This window comes from Embiotoca jacksoni, unplaced genomic scaffold (assembly GCF_022577435.1).
Source record: "Embiotoca jacksoni isolate LCO1_2020_lvr unplaced genomic scaffold, fEmbJac1.0.p SCAF_55, whole genome shotgun sequence".
NCBI classification, from domain to species: Eukaryota; Metazoa; Chordata; class Actinopteri; family Embiotocidae; genus Embiotoca; species Embiotoca jacksoni.
In genome coordinates, this window is record NW_027185409.1 from 455,082 (window position 1) to 468,202 (window position 13,121).

Sequence of the window (13,121 nt, forward strand, 5' to 3'; positions counted from 1 at the left end):
GTTGTGACTAATTTAATAATCATCATCATTATTATTATTACAAAATTTAAATAAAAAAAGGACTAACAATCAAATAAGCTAAATAAACAAATACATGCGTCATGATAAATATAAAACAGCCCACGACACCTTCTGACCACTGCATCAAAAGTTGAAGAGTAAAAGTTTCCGAGCAGCCCCTGAAGGCAGCAGCGGCGGCACCTCCATCAGACCCACCCTTCCCCCCTCCCTCCACCCGGCTCACCTCGCTCGGTGGGCGGCTGCGGCCCTCAGAGCGCAGCGGCGCTCGCGGAGCAGCAGAGAGCTGACGGAGCGACCATCCACCTGTCCGCGTCCCGCTGCGAAAGCCTCGCGCCGGTCAGAGCGATGGAGGAGCTGGCCAGAGAGAGCATCAGCCTGCTGACTTCGGCCTCGGCCTCGGCCAACCCCCCGCTGCACGTGGGGCCCCGGCTCGGCTCCATGGGGGCCATTTTCATCATGCTGAAGTCCGCCCTGGGCGCCGGGCTCCTCAACTTCCCCTGGGCCTTCGAGAGAGCCGGAGGGATCCGCAGCGCGATCTCCGTGGAGCTGGTGGGCATTTATTCGTTTATTTACTTATTCTGACGTCATAAAAAAAAATATGAAGTCTTTCTGCTTTTCTGACTTCTGGCATCTCAAACTGCTTCTTCAAAGCTTCGTTATCAGCATATTTATTGATATTGGGAGTTTATTTCTGAGGATATGAATCTTCTGTCCTGACAGCTGAGCTCCTCTGAGATCAGTTGGGCAGATTGTGATCTGTTCCACCTGACAGGAGAGGTCACGTTTGACTTAACCTCTCCACTTTTGGCTGCACTTTCTCCTTATCGGCCCGACTTTGTTTTTTTTTCTTCCACTTCTCACATCTTCTTTTTCCAGTCCGTCGCTCACACGGCTGCAGTGCAACTTTTTTTTGAATCCTGAGAAAAATGGAAGTGATTCTGCGAAGAGTCACCGTGAATTCCTGTTCCACTTGTTCTCCTCAGATCAAACCGGTGTTGGATGGAAAATATAAATCACGGCGTTATTCTCCGGCTGTCCCCGGCTGCCCTCCTTTTCTAACTTTGACAGTCTTTGTGGATAAATCACCAGCCAGTGAAAGATGGTAGAGGATCTGTTACTTTCTTCTCTGAAAAAAAAAGAAGAAAAAAGATTGAGTTTCTGTGTCCTCTGTTTGCCTTTAATGTCGGCAGGACCATCTGTTTTCTGCCTGCTCCTCAGACGCGTCCTCCAGTTTCAAAGTTGGATTCAAATCTTGCCCTGAAACAAAGTTTTTGTCGCACAAAAACCTTTAAAATATATTTCAGTGACGATTTTGATTTTATTTAAAGCTGCATTAATTCATTTTCGGCCACCAGGGGGCAGAAAAAAAGCATTAAATAGCAAGATTTCAGATAATAAAACTTTTTTTTTTTTTTTAAATGGGCAATGCATCAGCAAACATGCTTAGCCTGCAGGAGGCGTTTAGGGAACGTCGGTAAATAGTAGCACCTACTGTTATTCTACGTGCAAGAAATTGTAGTCTGTTTGTGAGGCGTTTAGGGGACGTCTGTAAATAGTAGCATCTACTGATAGTCTAAGGGAAGTCCGTAAATTGTATCATCGACTGACCGTCTGTATTTGAGGCGTTTAGGGGACGTCTGTAAATTGTGACATCTACTGATTGTCTGTAAATTGATAGGTGTGGGTGTGAGACGTTTAGGGAACATCTGTAAATATTAGCATTTTCTCTTAGTCTGCATGTTTTTATTTTTTTTATCTCCTCTGGGAAACGTTTTAAGTTTTTTTTTATATTCTTTTTTTTTTCCATTGGTGTCATTTTTCATTTGAATCCAGTAAGTATTTTTAAAATTTTTTTTATTAAGTAGACTTAACGTCCAACATTCATCCATGTGTTTCCCATCACAGCCGTTTGCTGTAATTTACATGAAGATTAATTAAAAAAAAGTGAATTCTTGCCCAGAAACAAGTAAAAACAGAAATGTTTTTACAAATAGGCAAACAAATCTGTAATCTGAGTCCAGATGACCGATTTTCTTTGACCTTCCTCAGATCTCGCTCGTCTTCCTGGTCAGCGGCCTGATCATCCTGGGCTACTCGTCGTCCATCAGCGGCCAGTGCACCTACCAGGCGGTGGTGAAGGAGGTGTGCGGGCCGTCCATCGGGCAGCTGTGCGAGGTCTGCTTCGTCTTCAACCTCTTCATGATCTCCGTGGCCTTCCTGGTCATCCTGGACGACCAGCTGGAGAAGTGTGAGTCGGCTTTTTTTTTTTTTAATTTACAGAAAGGCGGAAATCTATAAATGACGGCAAAAAACAAATTTGTTACGTGTGTTTTGATTATATTTGATAGAGTTTAACACGTCTTAATCTGCCTTCGTATAAATTGAGAGTTATGGAATAGTGTCAGGAAAACGAATTATTTTCGGTTGTAAACCGGCTGAACTTTGTAATAAAATCTGGATTGCTGGACTTTACGTCGGGTTCTCCTGAGGCCGGTTTTACAGCTGTAGTTTGCCACGTTTGCATTTTTTTTTCTTTGCATTTTTCTGGATTCCCCGGTTTCACGTCGCATCTTTGTGCGTCCGTCAGTGAGCGACTCCTTCTACGAGGTGGTCACCGGTTTGCCGAAGTCAGAGATGCCGTACCACTTCTACACGGACCAGCGCTTCGCCCTGCTGCTGCTCTGCGTCTTCCTCATCCTGCCGCTGTCCGTCTCCAAAGAGATCAGCATCCAGAAATACATCAGGTCAGGTGTCGCACCGTGTGGTGGCAGGCTTTTAGTTTTTCATTTTTCATTTACATTGTTGTTCTTTTGACAGATAACACCGCAAGTCCTGTAAGAGAGCACGATATACATGATGCATTATACCTATAATATATATATACATATATATATATAAGTCGTTTTTAAAATCTTAAAAACACGAGTTATATCTTTGTTCATCGGATATCTTTGTTCATCGGATGTCTTTGTTCATCGGATATCTTTGTTCATCAGATAGATATCTTTGTTCATCAGATATCTTTGTTCCAACCAGACTGAGCTGGCGGGGCAGTTTAGTGTTTCTATGTTCTGTATCTCTAGAAAGCAATAAAAACGTACGAAAAACGACCTGGTCTCTGTTGCTAGGGGTCGTTGCTAAGGGTCCCCCCCCCAGTGATAAACATTGCATACACGACATTCTCCTCTACTGAATGGTATTATTACACTGAGAGTTACAGTGTCGACTTATAACTGTGTGACCTTCGGTGCGTTTGATTTGAAACCAGATGTTGATGAACGACCGGCTGCCCGTGACCTCATCCATCGTGCTTGACCTTGAGGGAGAGGGGAGGGGAGGGAGGCGGAGGGGGGAGAAAGGGGGAGAAAGGGGGGAGTCGGGGTTTCGGTTCATCTGTTTCATCCATTTCACTTTAACTTTAAATGTCCCGGCGTCTGTCTCGATGTCCGTCTGAAGCCGGCGTTTTGTCTCCTTCGTCCTCCCTGCAGCGTCCTGGGAACTCTGGCTGCGACCTACCTGACCGTCGCCATCATCATCAGATACCACAGCACGCCGTCGGCTCTGGTCCACGACACGCCTCTCTACAGCAGCGGGTACGTACGAGTGTGTGTGTGTGTGTGTGTGTGTGTGTGTGTGTGTGTGTGTGAGGGACAAACGATGGGACCCTGGGCTCCAAATAATCTATTTGCTCCACTGGTCACAAAACGTGAAGTCAGACTTGGACTTGAGATAAACTGTCTCCGCTGGTTGAGTTATCGTTGCCGTGGTGAACTCGCTCGTGTTCAGCCGTGCAGTTTGTTTTATTTATTTTTTTACAAACCGTTTTGTAGAAAATGTCGGTTGTGTTGTTTTTAGTGGACCGGTTCGCCAAACATTTACGCTTTTCGGTTCAGGTACGTTTACTTTTTTTTTAAAAAATTCTGGCTAATAAGGAACATAAAGTTTCTTTATTGTCAAATCTTAATAAAGAAAAAAACTGATGACGTAATTGTGTTATTTCTGTTTGCTGCTGATAAAGAGACATTTTTCTATTTGTGTTGCCTGAGTTTGAGTCTGAATCCGCTTCACTGTGAACACAAGCTTTTGCCGTCTGTTGTTTGCACGACTGACGAATCTTATTTTCACAGCTCGGCGGTTACAAAATAGGATTTTAATGCGGCTTTTCTTTTTTCTTTTCTTTTTTTTTTTCGGAACAGCTTCGGTCTTCTAGGTCGTCTTTTCTGTCTCGTTAATTCTTTTTTAAACCAGAGCATGTGCCCGTTATTGAGGTTGCTTCCAGGTAAACGCGGCTTTCATAAAGTGTCCTCCATAAATCTGCGGTGAATCCGGGCCACCGGGCCGGAGGCGCCGTCTTCTCCTTGAACCCTCCGGCGTCGCCTTTTTCAGACGCTGCGCTCCGATCATCGACTTTCACCAGCTGATGGATGAATTCTGGAGTGAAGCGTCTCTAAATCTACTCCTTCTTCTTCTTCTTTTTCTTCTTCTTCCTCCCCCTCTTCTTCTTCTTCTTCTTCTTCTTCTTCTTCTTCTTTTTCTTCTTCTTCCTCCCCCTCTTTTTCTTCTTTTTCTTCCTCCTCCTCCTCTTCCTCCTGCTCCTCCTCCTCGTCTTCTTCTTCTCCTCGTGGTGTTTTGTTAACTGTCAGAAAACTGACTGTCCTCCTGTCTGGTGTGCAGGATGAGTTCCTGGGCCTCCATGTTCAGCGTCATCCCGACCATCTGCTTCGCTTTCCAAGTGAGTGCAACTATTTGAAATGTTGTCCTTTTTTTCTTTTTTTTTCACGTACGACCGAGCGAGACTTGGTTAACGTGTTTTCTTGCGTTGTGAAGTTGCTGCTGTCTGCAGACGAGGAATCATCTACGTGATTTGACCTTGAAGCTGCAGCGCGACTTTAGATTCAAACCGTTGCTAAACAAGTTGATTAAACCTTTTTGCTGCCGTTTAAGTCTCTCCGTATTATTTTTATATTTTTTTGCGGCCAAAAAGAAACGTAGACATTTCTTTCAATAAGCAACAAGTCAACTTCAACTGACTAACAGGAAGATATTTTAAATCCTCTAATCTGTTCGGTGATGAATCAGAAGGTATTTAGTATATAAGTACTCTCTAAAAAGTGAAGCGCACCTTTCAAACAGGCGACTGATGGATCATGACATCATCTGACGACTCCCGTCACTTGACATTTTTCCCCCTCCGGCCCTCATTCGCTCAATCTGAAGAGCGTAACAGAAGGCGTCGACAAAACGTTAAATCAAGAAGTTCACCCGAATCACAGCTTGTGTTTTTCATTCTTAGACATAGTTTGGGTTTCAGGATTTGCTTCTAAAACAATTTGAGGTAAAGCAGGAAACACGTCTTTCCATAAAAAGAAAGCGACAGATGCTGCTTTTAGTTTTTTTCCTCCGCTGACTTTGTTTAACCGGCGGAGTTGAAGGTCAGCGGCGCCGGATCTCGCTGAGCTCGGCGGGGAAGCGAGCTTTTTCATATTTAATCGCAGGGTAGAAAAAAAACATCATTGTGTCAATCTGAAGCAGGGCAGACTGATGTGTCACTTCCTAGGTTGCCAAGGCAACTCCCCCCCCCCACCCCCCCAACAAACCCTCCAAAGGCAGATCTGGCGAGATCTAATAAAAAAGAGGGGAAAGTGCAAAAAAAAAGAAAAAGAAAAGGGGATTGATGCATGTCCTCTCGAACACACGAACACACACACACACACACACACACACACACACACACACACGCTGCCTCGGGGGAGTGATTGCAGTGTGAAGGGTGCTGAAAGGAAAGCTGACAAGACCCTGAAAGGAGAGGAGGGGGCGGGAGAGGGGAAACGAGATTTTTTTTTTTTTTTTTTTGAAACGGTTCAATGGCAGCCGGGATCAAGTGGGGACAACATCCTGAAATCTGCGATGGTTTAACTCCAAGCTCCGTTCATTCGATTCCTGAGGCCGCTCAGTTCATCCCACCGGCTGATAATAACGCCTTTGGAATCCTCGATGGGGGAAAAAAAAAAAAAAAAAAAAAATCCAATGTTTGGCTTTAGTTTCTCTCTCTGGTGTTTGTTGCAGTGCCACGAGGCGTCCATCGCCATCTACAGCAGCATGGAGAACCAGCGGCTCTCCCACTGGGTCCTCATCTCCGTGGTGTCCATGTTGTGCTGCCTCGTCATTTACTCCCTCACAGGTCCGTCCATTTCCTCCGGCTGCCCGTCCATCTCACCTCACAGTTTACCTGCTTTTTTTTTTTTTTTTGCTATTACTACTATTTCATTTTTAGCTCCAGTTATTTATGAATGCAAATCATTCAACAATAAAAGCACCAAAATATCTCTGTGGAAAACATCATCAGAGCCCATATTTAAAAAAAAAAAGAAAGGCCAGGCTAATAATTCCCACACGTTTGTAAGAGCTTGAGATTTAAGAAAGAATTTATTTGACCTCCAAAACATGTACGGAAATGTGGAGAAATTCACTGAAGTCTTTACTTTATTCAATGAAGATTATTATACAGAAATTCCACATTACAAATCTTTGATTATGTTTTGAATTACACGAGTTTTAGGGACACAGCTCCACTGTAAAAAAAAAAAAAAAAAAGGAAAGGTGTGTCTCTGTTTCAGGGGTTTATGGGTACCTGACGTTCGGAAACAACGTGAAGGCCGACATTTTGATGTCCTACAGGGCCAACGACGTCCTGATGCTCATCGCCAGGCTGCTGTTCGCCATCTCCATCATCACCGTCTTTCCCATCATCCTGCTGCTGGGCAGGTGAGCCGCGAGCCGCTTCCATCTTCTTCATTCTTCTCACTTTAACTGAAACCATTCGCAGTCATCTGAGATGTGAAGTTTTCCCACGGTGGTTTCATGGCAAAGGTTCCCGAACACCAGTGTTTGTTTCAAATCTGCCGTTCTGCACCGACCGGAAATAACCTCCACCCGCCGAAATATCTGCAGCTTTATTTATTTTACCCAGAAATCAACGTGTTTTCTGTTTGAACACGCTCAATAAACACTCTGATTCTTCTGTCCGGCAGCAGTTGGTGGAAAAATAAACACTTTTTTGTGTTCAGGAACATCTGCAAGCTTCCTCAGACGCTTTTAGTTTGAAAATTCTTTACGTCGGTAGGCCCCGCCCCCTTTCCTCTACATAGCCAAGACTAGTGTCTGATGTTTCACGCTTCTTTTTTTGGACTCCTTTGAGTGCATCATCCTGGAAAACAACAGAAAGAGTTGTAACCTTTGGGAATGCGTGTCAAACTAACTTCTGCTCATCAGATCGGTGCTCATGGACCCCCTGCTGAGCTGGCGGCGGCGGCGGCGGCGGCGGCGCAGCGACCCGAGGACGAGGCGGGCTTCGAAAACCGGGGCCGCTACATCGTGACGGTCCTGTGGATATCCGTGACGCTGCTCATCGCCGTGTTCGTGCCCGACATCAGCAAAGTCATCGGCGTCATCGGAGGGATCAGCGCCTTCTTCATCTTCATCTTCCCAGGTAGCGCCCTCGTCACCACCCACCAAATGTAAATCACCAAAATGTTGCCGACGTCCCCGCTAACGCCGGCGTCCGTGTTTGAACAGGACTCTGTCTGATGTTTGCCATGCAGTCTGAGCCCGTATCCTGGAAGACCAGGTGAGGGAAAAAAAAATCATTTAAATGTTAATGTAATACAAATAAACGTCCCGGTGACAACTCAATGAAGAGACAAAGAACGAAGCGAGTTGCAGAAGTGAAGTGAAACTTCCTCCGTTTGTCTGAATATTCATGTCAACAGTAATAATAAATACATGAAATAAGTCATCAAAACAAAACATGTAAATTAAAATAAACGTTAAAATCCAAACAACACAATGATCATATAAAACAACCATAAAACAGATGACATTAATAAAAAGTTACAGTTACATGTTTTAAAAAAGAGGTTTAAAAGTTGTTATAAGTTGACCATTTTAATTTAAAAGCTCCATCTTCAGTGAAACACCTGAACAACAAGAAAAGGGTTTCACTTTTTTTATTCAGCGAACAACCCAAAAGTTTATAAAAGTGTTCGTAGCTCCGGGCTCTAAAAAATGAGGCGGAAGCAATTTTAAGCTGCAATACCAGCGAGGGCCACTAGAGGTCGGCTCCAAAAAGCCTCCGGCTCCATAGACTCCCATTCAACTTCTCTCATCAAATCCAAAGTGAATAAAATGTGTCCATCAGTTATCTCGGTGTTGTTAGCTAAAGTCACTCCTTCTTATTAGTTTTCTGGAGGTCCATCTGAAAATAATCCCTCATTCATTAGAAAAGAAGATTCAAGAAGACCTGTTTTTGGGGGCGTGTCTGTTTGATTGACAGGCCTGTGGTGCAGTCAGGTTACAGCTACCGGCGGGCGGGTGACGTAGAATCGACTGAAACACCATCAGTAAAGAATATTTCAATCTGTGTGGCAAACGGCTTCAAATAAAGGATCATTTATTTTACGGGTCAGAACATGAATTCAGACCCGTTAATGTGTCTTCAAAATCGAAGGCCTGCCTCCATCGTTGTCCCTCAGCGTCTCACCTTCACCTCTCCTCCCCCAGAGTGGTCCTCACGGCGTGGGGGGCCGTGACCCTCATCTGCGGCACCTTCATCTTCGGCCAGAGCAGCACCCTCGCCGTCATGGAGATGCTCGGAAGGATCTGACTCCTCGCTGATTCGGCGTTTTTTGTGTGGGTTTTTTTTTTGGTGTTTTTTTTTACAGAGACAGTAGCGACTGAATCCTCCCTCCCTCCCACCTTCCCTCCCCTCCCTCTTTCCTTCCCTCCCTCTTTCCTTCCCTCCCTCCCTCCCTCCATCTTTAAGGGATGTTACTTTCAGATGGCTTGGCTGCTTCTAGTTTCTGTCTGACATCACACTGACGTCCTCAGGTTTTTTTTCCTGCAGTTTTGTCGATCTTCATCGGTTCACGTCCTGCGTTTCATTTCTTGGTGTACGTTAACCAAACATTAAAGCTCACTGCTATTTTTAAGATGTTATTTATCTATTTTTATTCATTTTAATTGGTAACCAAGGCAACCTGCGACCCTTCCTTTACATGGCACACTGATAGTCCTGCAGAGAGAGTTTCTGTTGTTTCGACTTTATTTTTAGAATATTATCATATAAAGACACAGAAAAAGCAGAAAGAGTGAAAAAAAAAACGCGTTGGTAAAATTAATAGAACTTCTATTAAACCTTTAAAAGTGATTTCAAACAGACGTTTTGATGTACGACTCTGACGCTGGTAAATAATAACAAACCAAACGTCTCTGACTGGAGAAGCTATCAGGATAAAATTCATGTTAATCTGTGTGATGAATGAAGGAAATTATTCTGCTGCAACATCTGTGATGACACCAGCGATAATAATTCAAATCCCTGATGGGAAATTTGATTAATTTCCAGTCGGACGCTCAGAGCGGAATTACGTTTTCTGAGTCGTACTTCAGCGAGATGAGGATTTTCTTTTTTGAGAGTAAAACCAAAAATATGAAATTGTTAACTTGAAAGACAAACGTGGTGCCAGTATACCAGGGAAGCTTCATGCTCTCCTTTTTATGATAAAGCTCTTTGATAATTTACCCCGTTTGCATGTTTCCACTGGAGGATGTCACGAGAAAAAGACCCGACTGAATATTTCCAGGACTGGTTTGTTTTCTACTGCGGAGCCGTAAAGCGCTGAGCGGACAAAGATAACGAGGAGGAGGAGAATTTGATGTTTCTGTAAATAGGTCATCTATTTTGTATGTTTTAAAGAAGAAAAAAAAAAAGGTTCATTCTTAAATTTGGATGAGTTAGATGTGAAAAGTAGTCGTATTAAAAGTCAATATTAGGAGAAGGAAAAGATAACTGAATAAAATCATTTTTATATGAAATCCTGTGAATCTGTTTCGCGAGCGCTGCGTCTTAACCGTTAACACCTTTACTTGCAAGAATGATACGATTTAATAGCACTTTTTTTTTTGGTGGACATATTCTATTGACTTTTTTTCCACTTTATGGATGACATACTATAGTTTGACTTATTTTCCGATTTTCTTTAGACAACATGCTATAGTATGACTTTTTTTTATCATATTTTTGACATGCTATAGTATGACTTTTTTTTATCATATTTTTGACATGCTATAGTATGACTTTTTTACCATATTTTTAACGACATGCTATAGTATGACTTTTTTACCATATTTTTAACGACATGCTATAGTATGACTTTTTTACCATATTTTTAACGACATGCTATAGTATGACTTTTTTATCATATTTTTGACGACATGCTATAGTATGACATTTTTTATCATATTTTAGACAACATGCTATAGTATGACTTTTTTATCATATTTTGGACGACATGCTATAGTATGACTTTTTTTTTAATCATATTTTAGACATGTTATTGTATGACTTTTTTTTATCATATTTTAGACGACATGCTATAGTATGACTTTTTTTTTTATCATATTTTAGACGACATGCTATAGTATGACTTTTTTGTAATCATATTTTAGACGACATGCTATAGTATGACTTTTTTTTTTTTATCATATTTTAGACGACATGCTATAGTATGACTTTTTTTTATCATATTTTAGACGACATGCTATAGTATGACTTTTTTTTATCATATTTTAGACGACATGCTATAGTATGACTTTTTTTGAAATCATATTTTAGACATGTTATAGTATGACTTTTTTTTATCATATTTTTGACGACATGCTATAGTATGACTTTTTTTTTATCATATTTTTAACGACATGCTATAGTATGACTTTTTTTATCATATTTTAGACGACATGCTATAGTATGACTTTTTTATCATATTTTTGACGACATGCTATGGTATGACTTTTTTTTATCATATTTTAGACATGTTATAGTATGACTTTTTTATCATATTTTTGACGACATGCTATGGTATGACTTTTTTTTATCATATTTTTGACGACATACTATAGTATGACTTTTTTTTATCATTTTTTAGACGACATGCTATAGTATGACTTTTTTTTATCATATTTTTGACGACATGCTATAGTATGACTTTTTTTTTATCATATTTTAGACGACATGCTATAGTATGACTTTTTTATCATATTTTAGACATGTTATAGTATGACTTTTTTTTTTTTTTTATCATATTTTGGACGACATGCTATAGTATGACTTTTTTTTATCATATTTTTGACGACATGCTATAGTATGACTTTTTTATCATATTTTAGATGACATGCTACAGTATGACTTTTTTATCATATTTTAGATGACATGCTACAGTATGACTTTTTTTTTTTATCATATTTTAGACGACATGCTATAGTATGACTTGTTTTTATCATATTTTAGACGACATGCTATAGTATGACTTTTTTATCATATTTTTGACGACATGCGATAGTATGACTTTTTTTTATCATATTTTTGACGACATGCTATAGTATGACTTTTTTATCATATTTTAGATGACATGCTACAGTATGACTTTTTTTTTATCATATTTTTGACGACATGCTATAGTATGACTTTTTTTTTTTATCATATTTTAGACGACATGCTATAGTATGACTTTTTTTATCATATTTTAGACATGTTATAGTATGACTTTTTTTTTTATCATATTTTGGACGACATGCTATAGTATGACTTTTTTATCATATTTTTGACGACATGCTATAGTATGACTTTTTTATCATATTTTTGACGACATGCGATAGTATGACTTTTTTTTATCATATTTTTGACGACATGCTATAGTATGACTTTTTTATCATATTTTTGACGACATGCTATAGTATGACTTTTTTTTATCATATTTTAGATGACATGCTATAGTATGACTTTTTTATCATATTTTAGACGACATGCTATAGTATGACTTTTTTATCATATTTTTGACGACATGCGATAGTATGACTTTTTTTAATCATATTTTTGACGACATGCTATAGTATGACTTTTTTTTATCATATTTTAGATGACATGCTATAGTATGACTTTTTTTTATCATATTTTTGACGACATGCTATAGTATGACTTTTTTTATCATATTTTAGACGACATGCTATAGTATGACTTTTTTTTATAATATTTTTGACGACATGCTATAGTATGACTTTTTTTTTATCATATTTTTGACGACATGCTATAGTATGACTTTTTTATCATATTTTAGATGACATGCTACAGTATGACTTGTTTTTATCATATTTTAGACGACATGCTATAGTATGACATTTTTTTTATCATATTTTGGACGACATGCTATAGTATGACTTTTTTATCATATTTTTGACGACATGCGATAGTATGACTTTTTTTAATCATATTTTAGACATGCTATAGTATGACTTTTTTTTATCATATTTTTGACGACATACTATAGTATGACTTTTTTTTATCATATTTTAGACGACATGCTATAGTATGACTTTTTTTTATAATATTTTTGACGACATGCTATAGTATGACTTTTTTTATCATATTTTTGACGACATGCGATAGTATGAACTTTTTTTAATCATATTTTAGACATGCTATAGTATGACTTTTTTTTATCATATTTTTGACGACATACTATAGTATGACTTTTTTTTATCATATTTTAGACGACATGCTATAGTATGACTTTTTTTTATAATATTTTGACGATATGCTATAGTATGACTTTTTTTATCATATTTTAGACGACATGCTATAGTATGACTTTTTTATCATATTTTTGACGACATGCTATAGTATGACTTTTTTTATCATATTTTAGATGACATGCTACAGTATGACTTTTTTATCATATTTTTGACGACATGCGATAGTATGACTTTTTTTAATCATATTTTAGACATGCTATAGTATGACTTTTTTTTATCATATTTTTGACGACATACTATAGTATGACTTTTTTTTATCATATTTTAGACGACATGCTATAGTATGACTTTTTTAAATCATATTTTAGACGACATGCTATAGTATGACTTTTTTATCATATTTTTGACGACATGCTATGGTATGACTTTTTTTTATCATATTTTAGACATGTTATAGTATGACTTTTTTATCATATTTTTGACGACATGCTATGGTATGACTTTTTTTTATCATA

At 39.3% G+C, this 13,121-nt stretch overlaps 1 protein-coding gene across 1 annotated transcript; it reads left to right on the forward strand.

Moving 5' to 3' along the window:
• Positions 1-366: 366 nt before the first annotated feature.
• Positions 367-8,702, forward strand: slc38a8a (solute carrier family 38 member 8a). Its single transcript, XM_069172809.1, is given in 11 exon segments — positions 367-570; positions 2,071-2,269; positions 2,609-2,765; positions 3,510-3,614; positions 4,696-4,753; positions 6,088-6,202; positions 6,639-6,786; positions 7,294-7,351; positions 7,354-7,510; positions 7,597-7,648; positions 8,581-8,702. Coding segments are annotated over 11 exon segments (1,356 nt in total). The 3' UTR covers positions 8,684-8,702.
• The last annotated feature ends 4,419 nt before the right edge of the window (positions 8,703-13,121 follow it).